The following is an 18,064-nucleotide window of genomic DNA, read 5'->3' as shown; positions in this document are numbered from 1 at the left end:
TTTTTCTGCCAACAATCTGTCCAATGCTTGCCTGTTCTGCCATGTCATTTTACTAGTAGCATCTAACTGTTCACCCAATGCTGAGACTGTATCTGTATAATTAATGAACATTGAATAATGTTGGTTGTAGTAAATATAATTAATCCACTCTGTATTTTTGTTAGGAGTTATCCATACCAAAATAGACTCAAATCCTGGCTTTATCTCATTTCTTGCCTTAAACTGTTCAGGTATCCCTCTAGGTTGACCTATTGAGTCTATGTACACCTTAGGATCTGTCTCATAAGCTCTCTTTAGTCTGCGAGACTTTCTAGTTTTCTCAAGGAACTGATCATACCCCCAGTCAACTATCACAGTTCTTTGAATCACCCTTACTTTAGTGCAGAATCCCTTCCAATTTTTAGGTAAATTCATTCTTAAGCGTGTCCCTGCACAGAGCCAAAAATGAGCTTGGTCAGTCAAAGCGAACCGCAAAGGTGGAGTTAGAGTTTGATTTATGCACGTGTCATCTAAGTGAGTCGAGCCCAGTACTACTGTCATACTGGTGGTTACTGTTGCAAGTGCATGACCTTCAGACCACTGGATATATTCTGTGTGTCCAAAGAGGTGGGAATCCAAGTGCCATATTACTGCACAGTTACCTTGGAATTTACCCAAATCATGCTTCCCATATGACTTGTTAAAACATTCATACTCCAAAGTGTAATCTATGTTATACCGCTGTGGTGTGTCCCTATGTTTTTTGGTTCTATTCTAACATCCATTTGTGGACACTACCCTTTCCATGCCTCTGTGTTATGCATTAAACTGCGGGTTGCCTAAATACGTTAAACACTCAGCGGGGCAGTACGAGTAGTCTGTTCTATTATCCCAATTCTTTGCACAATACTGCCTATTGTATTCTGCACAATGTCTGTAATCAAATGGGGTTGGGACCACTACAACCCTGCTCAATGGAGAAGGTGAACATACCAAACAATTACCCTTATTCTCCAGCAGTGTATTCAGCCCACTTATACCACTTATTATCTTGTGCTACCTGTAACAATGCATCATTCGTTATCTCTTTTGCAGTGTCATTTAACATCTCATGTGTAACTCCTTGATACACAGGGTTAACTAGTCTCTCACTGCCTTTACTCATCTGAGAGCCAGTCAAGGCCTGAGGGCCAGTCAAGGGCTGAGAAGTCAATTGTCAAGAATGTTGCTTGCTGACTAGTGGACGGGCCTGAGTCTGCGGTAAGTGTAGCAAGAAACTCATCAAGATCACCTGACTCGATTGCACTTTCCTGTTCAGCTGGAGCTGACAATGGCTCCTCTTCTTCCCCTTCAGCAGGCACAGCAGGCTCATCAGTTTCAGATGGAACATTAGATGCAACAGCTGGCTCATCTTCTTCTTCAGGTGCTGCCTGGGCTGGACCTGGTTTGCTGTCCCCTGCATGACTAGGGCCTGCTTCTGGTTCTCTCTCCTTCATCTTCTATTTCTCCCTGACTACTTTCTGGCGAGGCTGCCACTAAATCTCCCTCTTCTTCAACGGTTTGAATATCTTCTTGTCTCCTGGGTCTAAGCCTAGGTACCCCTTGTAGAGTGATTCAGATGATACCAGGTAGTATTACCTTCCACCTGCACCACTGTAGGCATCGCTCCTACCACTGTGTATGGTCCTTCTCTTCTAGGCTCGTTCCACTTTTGTGTGAACGCTCTTAGGTATACCTTATCTCCAGGAACAACAGGCATTTCAACGTCTTCTCTTGGCTCCCTGCTTTGTTCCTGTGAACAGATATCTTCATGTATTGCGGTTAATTGACACATGTAACTGCTAGATCCATTTGTAACTGCTCCAGAGGTGGTCCATCATAAGGACCCCTCAAATATGGCACAGGCATGGGTCGACCTGTGAGCATTTCATGTGATGACAGGTTAGTAGTTCTATTGGTCTGCATGCAATAACTCATCAGTGCAAGAGATAAACCCGTTGCACCCAGATGAGGATGGGTTCCCTTTTGAGCCTGGTTCCTCTCAAGGTTTCTTCCTCATATCATCTCGGGGAGTTTTTCCTTGCCACCGTCGCCACTGGCTTGCTCATTAGGGATAAATTCACAGTGATAAATTTAAATATTTACAATATATTTTTGTGAATCCATTTATTTCTGTAAAGCTGCTTTGTGACAATGTCCATTGTTAAAAGCGCTATACAAATAAAATTGAATTGAATTGAATTGAATAAAGCATCAACCCAATTCAGTTTTGTATCAGCGCATATCTTATTAAGTTTAGCCCTAAGAGTACCATTCACCCTCTCCATCATTCCTTGTGACAGAGGATGATGAACATATGAGTTGAGTTTTTGTGTCCAACCAGAGTACCTTCTTGATCCTTTTACTCTGTATGAGCTCCTTTATGCTGCTTATTTCCATTCGAAGACGTTTCTCAGAGACCTGTTTTGTTGACTTCAAACAGAGAGTGATTGTCTGTCACACAAATCAACGGAGGAATATTCAGCTTAGCATTTCCAGTAGTAAGTTCAGAAAAGAGAGTAGCCAGAAAAATAGCATTATCTATTCCATCTGACAGGGCCAGAGTTTCCCCTGCCAGAGTACTCCTCATCACACGTCTAATTTTCTTAGATTGCCACCAAAGAGGAGAAGACTTCCCTCCTTCTCCCATGAGACTAATCAATGTCCCCCCTTGTGTGCCTCCATCAGGGAGATTCCCAAGGGAAGCATCACTGAAAACAACAAAGTTTAGAGCATCACTGTTTCCCAAATGCTGAAATTTTTTACTTTTTCAGATTTAAGCTTTCTAATGACCTTATTTGTCTCATGAATAGACTGGATGGTAGCATACTTTATATTTGATGCTAAACTGCTCACATCAAACATAATGTCTGGTTTGTTTTGCAACCCACAGTATCTGTCCTATTTTTGACCTAAGCTGCTCTTTTTCAGTCTCATTAAGAGAGGCATCCCTCTGCACTGCTCTTGCTACTTGCAGCTGAATAGGCTGTAGGTTTTCAATGTAACTATGCTGATGTACATGAACTACACCCTTAATGGTAACAAAGTCCATTCCCACATAGCAGAAATTTTCATGTTCCTCTCGTCCAACATGTAATGCAGACTTTAGTATGGAGATCTGTTGAGAAGTTTTGTGAGCCTGCCCAAAGAAAATCATCAACATGACATGCGAGTACTCCAGTAACCTTACACTGTTCATCTAACCAATAAAATACTGCTGGATCTACTTTAGACATTCTACAACCTGTACTCAGCATGATTTCTTTCACTTCTTAATACAATAAAGTACAGTACAGGTGCCATACCTACGTCACTTCCTGTTTTCAAATTGTTTTGCCGGGAGTTTCTTGCCTCTGTCGGCGTCTTAATTATACTGTTTCTTTCTTTTCTAAATCAATAATTTTGCGCTATTGTTTTCATTTGTTGTATTTTTTCTTTCTCTCGAAGAGCGATTTTGTATTTTGTCAAGGCAGAGAACGGAGCCCATCCACGCTGTGTAAAATAATGTCAACAATCTTTGACTAAGGTGCGTTAAACAACATGTCTAACATTCAGCTTGTTCAGTGTGTTGAGTGCAGGATGTTTAGTCACTGTTCCTCCGTCGTTAGCAATAGCTTTATTTGTGATAATTGCATGTTAGTTAGCTCTCTGACAGAGAAGATTGCAGCATTAGAGGTGTGCATCCAGACACTAGATGCTAAACTGCTGAGTTTAGTGAGAGTGAGAGCAGCGTAGTTTCTGTAGGGGAAAGTCTGGATGCCTTAGGCGGAGTTAGTAATCCCCCAACTCTGGCATTAGAGCCCTCACAGCGGGGCGAATGGGTGACGACTCTGCGGCATAATCGCAAAGCCAAAGCTAACACTAAGGCTCGCCCACGGGAGCACCACTCCTCTCCGCTTCACGTGTCCAACAGGTTTGCTCTCCTCATTGAAGCACACGCTGAGAAACCTGAAAGAGCTCTGGTTTTAGTTGACTCTGTCTCACGGTACGTGAAATTAGCTAGGCCTTTAGAGGCACCAGCAGCTTTAGTTAGGTGTATACCGGGAGCCAGGGCGCTGGACATAGCAGGAAATCTTAGAGTCTTAGGCAAGCACAGGTTCTCAAAGATAGTTATTCATGTAGGAGCTAATGATATACGCCTTCGTCAGTCTGAGGTTACTAAGAGTAACTTGGTAGAGGTGTGTAACTTGGTAGAGGTGTGTAAAAAGGCGATATCCGATGCTGTAATATGCTCTGGCCCCATCCCAAAGCGGCGTGGCGATGTAGCTTACAGCAGGTTATGGTCCGGCATTAGAGCCGCTGTGAGGGCTGTGAGGGCATGAGATGCCGGACAACTGCTGGATGTCCAGGTGGTGCTCCGAAAACAATGTGGGCTTTATTGGACTAACTTTGAGGGCAAGGCTGGCCTGTTAGGGTGGGATAGTGTCCATCCCACTCGGGAAGGTGCTGCTCTCATTTCTTGCAGCATAGTACATAGTCTCAGAACAGGCCTAGTTAATCGGTGACAATCCAGGGCCAAAGCCAGGGAGCAGACAAGCAGGCTAAACCGACCGTCTGCTAGCTGCAGAGTCGTCACTTTGGTTCCATCGTATTGAGACTGTGTCTGTTCCCCGAGCTAAACAAAATTATAGACATACTCATACAGTTTGTTTCAGTAACCTAATTAACCTAAAATGAACGCAAACCGAATGCATAGCCAGCACCGTTGGTCTGAAGCTAGGACTGTTGAATATTAGATTTCTCACGTCTAAAGGGCTTATTGTTAATGAAACCATTACTGATCAAATATAGAAAATATAGTCTCATGTCCACAGTCTGAAGCTATCTCAGATCATTACCTCATCTCATTTAAAATGTGTATTAATCATAATATATGCACCTTGCCATGTCACCATGTCAAACGTACGTTCACGTCAACAACTGCACAGAGTTTTATCAGTAATCTCCCAGATTTATCAACCATGATTGGATCACCGTCTGATCCCAAGGAACTTGACCAGGCAACTGAATGCTTAGAATCAACGTTCTGCAACTCGCTAGATAAGGTAGCTCCACTTAAAAGAAAAATAATTAGGTAGAAAAAGCTAGCACCCTGGTATAGCGATCATATGCGAACTTTAAAACAGACCACTCGAAAACTAGAACGTAAATTAAAAACTAAATCAGTAGTATTTCAAATGGCATGGAAGGAGAGCCATTTGAGCTATAAGAAAGCTCTTAGTGCTGCTAGATCAATGTATCACTCCACCCGAATTGAAGATAACAGAAATAATCCTAAATCCTTATTTAATACTGTAGCAAAATTAACTAGGAATAAGACCACAATAGAAACACGCACACAATCATTATATAGCAGCGATGACTTCATTTTTTCAATGGTAAAGTTGAAAATATCAGGCAAGAAATTCAGACTATTAATTTAAAGCCGGACAGTTTTATAACTAACCCTGTATAATAATATTAGATAAACAACTACAACGTTTTACTCCCCTTGAAGAGACTGAACTTATTTCACTAATTTCATCATCAAAATCATCAACCTGTATACCTACTTGTTTTCTTCAAACAGATAATTCCTGAAACAATCAAACCTCTTTTAAAGATAATCAATTCTTCTCTTAGCATTGGCTATGTACCTAAATCTTTTAAACTAGCAGTTATCAAGCCCTTGATTAAAAAACCTGACCTTGACCCCTGTCAGCTGTCTAACTATAGACCAATATCAAACCTTCCCTTTATCTGCAAGATCCTAGAAAAGGTTGTAGCACAGCAGCTATGCTCACACTTACATAGGAATAACATTCATGAAATGTATCAGTCAGGATTGATCATAGCACAATTGATCATAGCACAGAGACAGCACTGGTTAAAGTGATAAATGACTCACTTCTGGCCTCTGATCAGGGTTGTGTCTCCTTGCTTGTGCTGCTTGACCTTAGTGCAGCTTTTGATACCATTGATCATGCTATTCTCCTCGATAGACTAGAAAATGTAGTAGGCATTAAGGGAACAGCCCTTTCCTGGCTCAGGTCTTATTTGACTGATCGTTATCAGTTTGTAAACGTAAATGGTGACTTCTCTTCTCATACTAAGGTAAAGTTTGGTGTCCCGCAAGGCTCTGTTTTAGGTCCACTGCTCTTTTCTCTATATATGCTACCTCTGGGCAAAATTATCCGTAAGCATGGTATTAGCTTCCACTGTTACGCTGATGACACACAGTTGTATGTTTCAGCAATGCCAGATGACAGACATCAGCTTAATAAAGTTGAGGAATGTGTAAAAGACATTAGAAACTGGATGCTTATTAACTTTCTCTTACATAATTCTGACAAGACAGAAGTACTTGTACTAGAACCACATGCATCATAAGCTTTCTGATTACATAATGACTCTGGATGACCTTTCTGTTTCATCATCTGCAACAGTAAATGACCTTGGTGTGATTATCGACTCTAGTCTTTCTTTTGAAGCTTATGTCGATAATATAACTAGAATTGCTTTCTTTCATCTCAGAAATATTGCTAAAATAAAAAATATATTGTCACTACACGATGCAGAAAAATTAGTTCATGCTTTTGTTACATCTAGGTTGGATTATTGTAATGCCTTACTGTCTGGATGTTCCAGTAGGAGCATAAACAAGCTCCAGTTAGTCCAGAATGCAGCGGCAAGAGTCCTTACTAGAATCAGAAGATATGACCACATCACCCCTATCTTATCCACACTGCATTGGCTCCCAATCAAATTTCGTATTGATTATAAAATACTACTATAGACCTATAAAGCACTAAATGGTCTCACGCCACAGTACCTGAGTGAACTTTTGGTCTTTTATGATCCGCCACGCCTACTCAGATCAAAAGGTGCAGTCTATTTGATGGTACCTCCAATAGTGCGGGCTACACCTGGGGGTAGAGCTTTCTCTTACAAAGCCCCACAGTTATGGAACAGCCTTCCACTTAGTGTTGGGGGCTCAGACACAGTCTCAGTGTTTAAGTCTAGGCTGAAAACATATTTGTTTAGTCAAGCCTTTTGTGAATAATTTTTTCTTAGATACAGGGGCAGGTCTGGAGGGTTTCACAGGCATAGAGTGTTGTGGTGAACTGGGATGTTTGGATGCTGTTGCCCCCCCACTCTCACACGTTCACTCGGGTTTGTCGACTGTGGAGTGGCTGGCTGCTTTATGTCGCAGGGTGCCCTCATGTCTGTGTTAGCTTCTGGCTCTCCCTTTTACTTATGAAAACATATTTGTTTAGTCAAGCCTTTTGTGAATAATTTTTTCTTAGGTACAGGGGCAGGTCTGGAGGGTTTCACAGGCATAGAGTGTTGTGGTGAACTGGGATGTTTGGATGCTGTTGCCCCCCCCCACTCTCACACGTTCACTCGGGTTTGTCGACTGTGGAGTGGCTGGCTGCTTTATGTCCCAGGGTGCCCTCATGTCTGTGTTAGCTTCTGGCTCTCCCTTTTACTTATGCTCATGTCTGCTCATGTCTGTGTTAGCTTCTGGCTCTCCCTTTTACTCATAGCTAGTCTTCCTGGAGTCCCTGCTTGCACCCTGCATGCAAAGTACATTGTGCTTTGCATGCAAAGCACAATATACTTTGCATGCAGAGTGCAAAGTACATTGTGCTTAACCATTAGAGGACAAAAGCTTACCTAACAATCCCTTCCTTTCTCTCCATCTCTCTCTCTCCCTCACTCTCTGTCGAGCTACACATGCTACTTCTGAGATGCCAGTGATCCTGACCACTTCTGCTCCTCCTCACTGCCTGACTCATCCTGATGCCCCTTCTGCTCCTCCTCGCTGCTTGACCCATCCTGATGCCCTACTTCTGGTTGGAGTTCTCATCGGTTGAGTTCGCTCACTGCTGCTGAGGGTGGCCCCATATGGATGGCCCGAAGAACTGTTTTGATTGCTGGGGATGGCACCACCTGGGGCTGTGGAGATGGCTTGGGGATCACATACGGGGAGCTGTACTGTAACTGTAAAAATTTGTTGTAGAATAGTAAAGCATTCTTTGTCCTTATTTCCTGTGAATGAGCCTCTGTAGCCTGTCTGCCGACACGTGACCAAACTGTTTATGGAGCTTCAGAAGGAAATTTGCGTTTCTCATCTGGAGACATTTTCTGTCACTGTTAGGACTTCCTCTTCAGTTTAATCTTTCTTAGTGTCTTTGTCTCTGATATCGACACAGTAATGAGCTAGTAAATTCAAGTGGAATGGATTGTTTGAACATCACTGCACTGTCCTTTTCCATGTCCAAAATGGTCCCTGCTTTCTTCAGTGACGTTTTACTCAGCAGGAGTGGAATGTCAACCTTGACAACTTCTGTTTCAATTAGGCATTTTGTCTGTCCTATTTTAGCTGGCAGTTTCATATTTCTTGTGGAGTATACCAAATTCCCATCTCCGAACCGAAATGGTCTGCTGGGACTTTCTGTCTACTAAGTTACTAAGAACTTCCAAATCAGCCTTAAGAACTTGACTGAACACATGGTGAGTGTTTGAAACCTTGGGGAAGCCTTGTATACGCGTATTGCTTCCCAGCATATGTGAAGGCAAATAAATGTCTACTTTCTTCAGCCAGAGGAACACTAAAAAGGCAGAGCAAAGATCAGTTACAGTAAAATATTTGGCATCAGGAGGAATATTAGTCAGCAATGTGTGAGGGTTGGGAACTTCCTCTGGCCAATCCTCTACCACCTCATTAACTGCTCGCAAATCATGCACTAAACGCCGTTTTGATTTATCAGCTTTAATAACGGGCAATATGAGGGTATTACAATAACTCACTGTCTCAACTAGGACACCAGTCTGGACCAATCCCTCAATAGTTTGCTTAATGCTTCAGAGTGTAGTGGGTATTGTTGCTTTCTAGGTAACTGAGCACCTGATTTAATTCTAATACTGATGGGACTGGCAGACTTCACTAGACCTACATCAGTATCATGCTGGGACCACAAGTTAGCTGGTATCTGTTTTTCCATTTCTCTCAACAATTCAGCTGTCTTGGACTCTGAGTTAACTGCCTCACTCATGGACATGTGCTGTGCTTTTTCAGTGATCACTACCACCTGTGGAATTCCTGTCATGAGCATAGTACACAAAATTTAATATATGACTTATCTTTTGAAAGAAAAACTAAGGGATGTTCTGTATCATCCCATTTACTTCTTTCTGCTTTTGTCATCATGGGATCTAAATCTTTTGATTCCCAGCCTTTTCCCATATAAAGAGTGACATGGGGAACAGAATTAGGAACCTGAAACCACTTGTCAATAAAATCATCATTAATACAATCATCACAAGGATCCATTTGCATAGCAGCTCCCTGTTTCCCTATGATTATGTAACTAGACACCAAGGGAACTTTTTGACCCTCTGTTTCTTTCAACCACCTTTTTTCAAGCTCTGGGTCAAGTGATGAATCATATAACATTGTACAACGATACTCAGACTTAGGCATTGTTGCACCTGGGATCTGCGCTTCAATAAATTTTCCCCACTTACCAATTACTAGCTTTACTTCATTACTTACCTGTCCTAACCAATGCACATTAGCTTTTGGCTCAGAAAGCACCATTTGAGTTTTTACCCCTGTTGCATAAACCCCTTCTGGAGAACACCAGTTTTGGAGTCCAAGTTTACACAATGCATCTCTTCCCAACAAATTAACAGGAGTTTGTTCTGATACTAAAATAGGCAATATCACCTTTTTATTTTTAGTCTGCAGACTAACTGGAGCCGTCATTGGAATTAGCTGTATTTGTCCCGAGAATCCTACTGTCTTTGCAAATTTTCCAGATATGGGGAGGTGAGAGGCATAATTTGGACTTACACAAGTGTAAGAGGCTCCAGTGTCTACCATCATGGGTGTTAATTTGCCCTCTATTTTAATCTGCAGCATAGGATCTTGATCAGCATCAGTTGTTAGAATTGGAAGCTGACCCTCCCCAGTAGGATTCTCTGGGCACCCCTAGTACCCCTGATTAGGCCCACCCCATGGGTTCACTGGGTCTTGTGGAGATTGTCGATAGGACTGGACCCAACCATCCCCTTCACCACCAGGTTGCTGTTGCCATGGATTGGTGGGGCAATCACACCTGTTATGTCCAGGTTGTCCACATCCCCAACATATTCCTCGAGGACCAAAAGTGGGTCCTTCTCTTCCTCTTCCTCTTGGTGATGGCCTTCTTTGCCAGTTCATGTTATTTGGCTGCTGATAGACATTAATAATCGGCGCTGCAGGCTGTTGTGGAACTACGGGAGCAGCTGGCACAGCTGGCATACTTTGCTGGACAGCAGGTGGTGGAGGTGGTGGTGGTGCATTCAAAGGAGCCATCACTGCTGATGAGACTTCCTCCACTTGGTCTTTGTCTTTCACAGGCGCATGGACCTTTTTCTTATTTTTGTTTGCCAGCTCTTCAAGCTGCAGTTGTGCCAGTTTTCTTTGTAGTTCTCTTTCTTGATTCTTAAGCTTTTGTCCATTCCTTCTGTATTGTTCAACTGCATGAGTCACATGGTCACAGAATTCCTTGTGCAGTTTAGAATGTAGGTCAACCACATCTTCTAGCTTAGCTTTTACAAATGGTGGCATAGCATCCATTATTGCTGTTCTGAACAGTGATGACATCACAGGATCTGCCTCTGGATCCCTTTCGAGTTTTTGTCTGCATCTTTTTAGTTGTCTCTGCACATAAGTGGTGGGATTTTCTGTTTCTCCCAGCTGTTCCCCTTTCAGTGACCTTGGGTCTATGCGAGATGGATACTCTGCCCTCAGTGTTTGCCATAGATGATGGATGATATTGGATGGATGATGGATGATATTGATCAAACTGTGTCCCATCCATTACTGACTGCTCTTTGTAGGTTAGCAGCTGTGAGGATCTCTTTCATTCTTAATCCTCCTAAAATTTTGGCAAGGAGTGCTTTGATGTCTCCAATTGCCAACAGCTTGCCCACTGTCTCGTCTTCAAACACCACTTCCCAGCTCCCTCGTGGATGTCAGGGAGATGGGTAATCAGTCCATCGAGATCTTGTGTAGCCCAGGGTACATAGTGCCCTCTAGCACCCTTAACCAGAATAGGCAATTGAAGGTGACTGTCATATCTTTGTGGTTCTTGTAAGTGTTCCCATGGTCTGAACTGTCTTCTTCATCTTCATCATCATCATCATCCTCCATGTATAATGTTCCTGTAACCCACTTTCTCTCACCCACATGACACCTTTTTGAACCTGTGGAATATCTTCTCTTACTTAATTGTTCTGCGTCATCCAAATATTTTTCTGCCAGTTTTATTGTTGTGCTCACTCTTCTGTCCAATTTGTCCATCTCTGTTAACAACCTCTCCTGCTCCTCTGGGATATCTACAGGGGATCTTTGTTCCTCTTCTTCACGATAACTACTTAAATCAGGATATTGGGCATAACTATCTACTTCCTGTTCCCTTGGTTTCTGTCTGCACTGTTTTTTGCCTTCAGGAGTCTTGTGGACTGCTTTAGTGTCATCCTCTTCATCCTCTTCCATGTCTATCTCCCTTCAACGTGTACTGTTCCTTTAATTATGGGAAGCTGATTTTTTGGAGGTGCATAACGTACTATCCTGTACGTTTTCTACTGGTGGTTCACTGAAAATTTTTCTCATCTTTTCTTCTGTCTTCTCATTATCTTTTTTCAGCATTTTTCTGGCCTGTTTCATGCTTTTTCAAGTATTTTCTCCTTCTGCTTTAAAATATGCAATTACTTTCAGTTCTTTCTCTCTCTTGTCTTCTCTCCCTTTACTTTCGTCCTTGGCTTTGTAGTTCTTTATCAGTGTCACATCTTTATCTTTATCTCCTCACATCAAACATTCCCTCCTCTGGCCACTGTGTTTTTTTGTTTTTAGTTCTCTTTCTTTGAGCACTTCTCTATATAATTTCTTGACATAAGGGATATCTGGCTTTTAATAACTCTATGGGTGAGGATGCCATGATTGGTCCCTGTATTCTGCTTCTGCCTGTTGCCAACCTCCTTAGAGACGGTTCACTATTACAGTCTGGAATAAAAGTCACTAAGATTTGTCTTAGAGTCAACCCTTCTACAGTCTTAGGTTCATGTGGCTCAGTACCCCTTTTTGCAGAAAGCCAAGTAACTTTTCTTAAGACCACTGACACCTCAATTTCAGGGTTATACAACAGTCTCCCAGTTACTCCTTTGCCTCTTTCAAAGCCTTGTAGTTCTCCCCAGTTAAGATAAATATCATAATAAAATAAATCCTCATACTGATTCTCCTTCCAAAAGTGTGTTCTAATTCCCTTAGCTTCCTGTACTATCCTCTGCTCCCTATTTTCTTCCTGAGGATTCATTCATTCTAAAAAAAAAAAGATCTTACACAAAACTCACTATTTAACTCCCTTGCACTCTTGAGGCTCCCACTGCTGGTCTGTACCCTACACTCACTATATTTGGGTATAATAGTTACTATTACTATTAACCCCCTCAAAGTGATGCACTCTCTAGTCTCTATAATGTCTGTTCTGTTAATAGATGTCTCTGTCCTGAAAAATCTATGTAGAATGATTCTTTCCAAAAATGATTGCTAATTCCCTTTTTATCATGAAGCATCTGATTTAATCCAACAGCCATTCACTTCTCTGAGTCTTAGTTCAACGTGCTGTCAAAATGAAATTCTTTTTCATAGCACTGCTCAAACAGCTCACTACGTCTGTACTGATATATGCTCAGAAAACCCTGATGATGCCTATGGTGGTGCCCATCAAACTGAAGCTGTATGCGACAATATTAATTCTTTTACCACTTGTAATCGCTTTTCTCAATATTCTGAATGTAAATGGAGAAAACTCCTCTACTGTCGGCCTTGTTGAAGTGTATACTAATCCAAAAAACACTAACCTTTGTGACATCAAAGTATTCTGCTCCCAATAATGTGGCACTGAGAAATAGAATATGTGAGACTTAGATGTCAACCTAGTGCAGCTCTCAGCAAGCTCATAATCAATTCAACAAAACTTCAGTTTCTTTATCAGGATCACAACAGCTACATTTGATTAGGGGAATGTCCAAACAACTTACAAAAACAGTTTCTTGGAAGATTTTTGCTCCTAATCTCGCCCTTTGATGTACTGCTCTCCCTAATGTATCTTACACACATACACATATACATACCCAAGGTCACAGAACCACACACTCAATCGTGTGTGACTGCAGCCTCGCTCTCTCTTCACTATATTAAACTTACTCGCCTTATTTAGCCAAATACGCACCTAGAACACCATGCACCATCTAAACAATCATCATGGTGTTGTATCTTTGGAACTATGATTTTATATGGTTGGACTGGGCTTATAACACTATTAGTTGTCCAGATAATACTATCACCCAAATGAAACTCTATTATCTTAAAAGTGGTTGCAAAACCAATTTTCCTTATCTTCTAGTCTTGCATGAGTTTTAGCCTTTACTGTTATTATACCACAAGGATGTACAAGTTTTCTACATGAATTCAAATGAACATGTATTCTACAATCTGAACTAGGACCTTCTTGTCTCCAGAAAATGTTTAGAACTGACTGTAACTGCTCCTATTTAGCTAATTCACTTTTCTTCTTCTTTCTATGTTTTTTAGGCATAAATGCTACTAAACATTCCTCTAAGCCAAACTACAACAAATACAATTAAGAGAATGACCAAATTGCTATGGCTTAGAGGAAAGTTTAGTAGGCTGTAAAACCAACATTGTGATGAGCGCAGATGCACAGGCCTTTGTTTCAGAGCACAGGGATAACGAGTCTAAGATATTCACAAGCTGCTCATTACTTTTTCACACAAACACACACACACACACACGGCTGCTGTTTTCTCTCTCACATGAGCATCTTCCACATGATATTCACACACACACAATTTACACCTTCACTTTCTCTCAACTTAATCTCACTTACTCTTATGTAAACAATAAAAAAATCCCTATATTAGGACTCCAGGTGAATTGCCCCCACCCAGTGGAACCCGTCAAACAAGGACACCTCTCCCAGTCACAGAACTGCAGTGACTCTAACCACTGTACACCACACTTTAGCAATATCAAGTGCCGCAAGACCGAGATCCCTAACACAGAGAACGTCACTCAAACCAGAGCAACCAGTGCCCAACTAAATGTAACACTGAGTTGATAAATTGGAGCGCTCACTGTAGGATCTATGTGGCACTTATGATATGCCTGATTAGTGACAGAGGGCTTACAGGGCACTTACTTACAGAGCGCTGCGAGCGACATGGGGTCAGATTGGCCAAGTTCAGCAGGAGCTCACCAAGGAAAAAGACAAACACTCCAGAGCCTCCAATCAGGAACAACACCTAAGATGTCAGAAAACTTCAACAAATAACACACAAACATAGACATACAAAAACTCTGCACGCTCTCTTCTCTTGTTCTCTTATCTCTTTACTCTTTAGCTTTATACTCTTTACATTATATATTATTGTTATCCATCAAGGCCCACTTAACCCTTGTATTCTGCATGCAGTTTACACTTTTTTGAGATCAAAAACCCCTTGCTTAATTTGGTTCTTTAATTTGGTGAAGCCCTTACCGCCCCAGGCCAACCTGCAGCAGACCACACAAACAACTTAAACTAAAAGCAAAAATGCTCACCTTCATTCGGCTGGCCTTGTTTGTGCAATCTGCCCCAGCGAGCCCAGCCGCAGCGACCCTCCTGGCTCCTTTCCAATCCTGCTGACTATGCCAAAGAATTATGCTGTGGCAAAAACTTCTTCAATTCAAAATAAAAAAGACAAAGACAAGGGGTTCTGGATGCCAATAAAAAAGACAAAGACACGATAGTCTGCAGAGCATCTGATTTACATAGTCGTGGCTCATGCTTTTATACAACTCTAAAACAATGATCTCATCGGATGGAGTTTTCTCTTTTTTCTTTTAATCCTGCCTCTCGCCCCAATTATTTCACTATCCCCTTATCTTAGTTTTAACCATGGCGAGAGTTCAGTCAGTTTATTTTTTAAAAACGACATTAGCCTTCAAACACTTAAAAACACCACCTACAAGGTAACACCAGTTTGTTCTCACAGAAATATCGTTGTAGGATCATAGGCATAACTGTACTAGAAATGGTATAGTGTAGTATATAAGTGAAGCTCTGAAAGTTAAGTACTTGCTTGAATACATGAGGTGATTTAAGGTCACTTTTCAATACTGTTGCATAGATACTGATTGACAAATGATACTGATATAGATAACAGGAAAATTCTTCCATAGTTCCATGGTATTCCTGGTGGTTGTAAGGTGGTTGCGATGGAATTCTATGTGGTTGCTAGGAGGTTGCTATGGGTTTCCAGGTAAGTGCTACGGTGTTGCTAGGTGGTTGCTATAATATATTATATATTATAGGTGTTGAGTGTTGCTAGGGGGTTGCTATGGTATTCCAGGTAGTTGTAAGGAAGTTGCCAGCTGTGTTGTAGCACCATTAGCTGTTAGTTAACTATTCAGAGGAAAAATATGTTGAGCTGTGGGTTTACTTGAAGTAACTGAATGTAAGAATTTGGAATTTTGCCCCCTCTACTACTTGTGGAAAAACATTTTCTAACATTTTCTAACATTACAGCATTCTCCAATGTGCAGAGAATTGTTTCACTGTAACCTTACAATGCTCACTCTACATTGTTACATTTAGTAAATATAAGGTCTTTCCCTCGGGGTCTATACATTTCTAAGGCTGGGAGAAACAAGCTACCATGTGCCTTCTCCAGGCCTCATGATATTGCGGCATATGTACCTCGTGACATTGTTATCCAGGTGATATTCACTACTTCTGGTTCTGGTGGTCATTTGGAACCTGTGCTGGTTTGGCAAAGAAGGTTCTAAGGAAAGATTGCTGCATGACAGCAGTATTTGTGGTAAATCAGTAAGTGACATTCTTGGAATATCTGCATGCACAAAGGCACAAGGAGTTGTTAAGGTTTCTTCTTGGAATTCTTCTTGGAATTCTTGGAATATCTGCATGCACAAAGGCACAAGGAGTTGTTAAGGTTATTATGCACTGCCTCTGGTGCATATATAGTGTTCATAAAACTACAGTTACATATGTAATAGACTTTTTTTAGAGATGTTCCGCAATAGTGTGTTCCAGAGAACATAACTACGAATTGGCCAGTTTAAACAAGTATGTTATTAATAACATACCTGTTTAAAATGACCAATTCATAGATAAATGTGCAGTATATAAGTATATTTGACTTACTAATGATATACTTACTTACTAATGATTTCATGATTGTTTTATTGATTGTTTCCTTGATTGTAACGTACTAGTTATTAGTATTATTTCTTTGGCTTTCTGATTTTTTCCACCTGCAATTATTCCCATAATGCTTCCAGACAAAATTTGTGATTTGAAATACATTTAAAAAGTTCTGTTTGTTCTTGCTTGAAATTCATTATCTATGGCATGTGACTTGTTTAATGTTGTCCTTTAAATTTAAAAATCAGAATCCTGACTGTTTTTGCCATGCTTTCTGCAGGTATTTTTCCTGCCTGTTCCCAGGGAGGGGGAAGGACCAGTCAAGATGGATTCAGAAGACCAGAAGCTTTTGGATAAAAACATATTCACCTCTTAAATGCATAGTTCTGGGACAGCCCAGCTGAACCATCCCACTCTCGCATGAGCATGACAACATGCTCTGCCTTTCTGCTGTCTCACATTTTTCAAGAGTGTCTCGGAGAATTTGACTTCCTTTTTGGATTCTGGATTCTATTTCCTGTTCATTTTGTGAACAGCAGTTGGCCCAATCATTTTGTGTTTTTATTGGGATCCAAAAGACCATACTTCCTCTAAACACACAGACTTGCAATAAGTAATTTTCTTCTGTGCTGTATGCAGCAAAGGGGCTCAACATACAAGCACAATTTTCAGTGACCAAAACAAAAAAAATGCACAAAATCTGTTTTTTGTGGACACAACAAGAAGACACATTTTACTTGCTTCCTGTTCTCTCCTGCCTGTCTTCTCAAACACATTTAATTAAAACTTGTAGTGCTCTATTTGTTTTAGAGGGAGAAAAAACAGAAAATGATTTTTTTTAAAAATCTGTACAAAGGTCGACATTATGGGAAAACTCTTAACATTTTAAGTTGAGAAAGCACCAACTGCAAAAAAAAAAAGTTTAAAAGTGTATATACACTATAATCACTATAAGTGAGTGATACTTCACATTTTCTTGTTCAGCAGATAGGTTTGTATGTGAAAACCAATTAATTCAATTTAAAAGAGGACAGTACTGTAAATTCCTGTATAAGTTATTTTGTATTTCTTCTTTCATAAGTTGGGGGGGGGGGGGGGGGGGGGTGTCTGTACTTAAACAAGACAAACCTATTTTGTGTTTACTTATATTTAGATGTTCAGGAAAAAAGCTCATAAAAGTAATGTAGTTAAAATATGAAGGGTTACTAATGCATGTATTGCAAAAATAATAGACAGATATTAATTATTAATTAAACATTAATTATTTTAGCATAAAATATCCATCGTGTGAAACCCTGTTAGAGCAGAGACTGTATGTTTCTGTTTTTTAGAAAATTATCAATTTTTTTTTTTTTTCAGTGAATGGGCTTTTCTTTGGTAGAGCAAATTTAAATCAGAGTAGTAGGTCCTGATAGTGTATAGCATCCATATGCTGATGGACTTTAAGGCAATAAAGTCATAGTAAAACAATAGTCTGCTTATCATATAACTGTAGGCAGGATTTGGTGAAGTTTATTATGTTCATTCTGTTTGATAAAATGTTTCCACTCGCGCAACCTTTTTACTGTAAAATGCTTTCTAAATGAATGAAGCCATTAAACTACTCTAGCACTTTGGGTATAAAAGGTCTTCTCTTTTATAAACTGGTACAGCTTTAATGATTCTAATGTCTCAATAGAATCAAATAGAGAAATAAATAAAGACATTTTGCAAACCTATTATGTTAAATTTTGTTTTCTTCTAATGCATGCAGATTATTTTTTTCAATTGTTTTCATGGAAAGGTGTTTA

At 40.6% G+C, this 18,064-nt stretch overlaps 1 protein-coding gene across 9 annotated transcripts in view; it reads left to right on the top strand.

Moving 5' to 3' along the window:
• Positions 1–17,372, top strand: part of LOC113534106 (ankyrin-3-like) — a 198,734-nt gene extending 181,362 nt beyond the window's left edge. For all 9 annotated transcript variants that reach the window (XM_053237301.1, XM_053237298.1, XM_053237296.1 and 6 more), the window contains one exon: positions 16,555–17,372. In XM_053237301.1, the coding sequence (XP_053093276.1) occupies positions 16,555–16,631 (77 nt within the window). In that variant the 3' untranslated portion in view covers positions 16,632–17,372. The remainder of the gene's footprint in view (positions 1–16,554) is intronic.
• Positions 17,373–18,064: the final 692 nt, after the last annotated feature.

This window comes from Pangasianodon hypophthalmus, chromosome 10 (assembly GCF_027358585.1).
Source record: "Pangasianodon hypophthalmus isolate fPanHyp1 chromosome 10, fPanHyp1.pri, whole genome shotgun sequence".
In the NCBI taxonomy this organism is placed as follows: domain Eukaryota; kingdom Metazoa; phylum Chordata; class Actinopteri; order Siluriformes; family Pangasiidae; genus Pangasianodon; species Pangasianodon hypophthalmus.
This window is presented reverse-complemented; position numbering and strand designations above follow the sequence as displayed.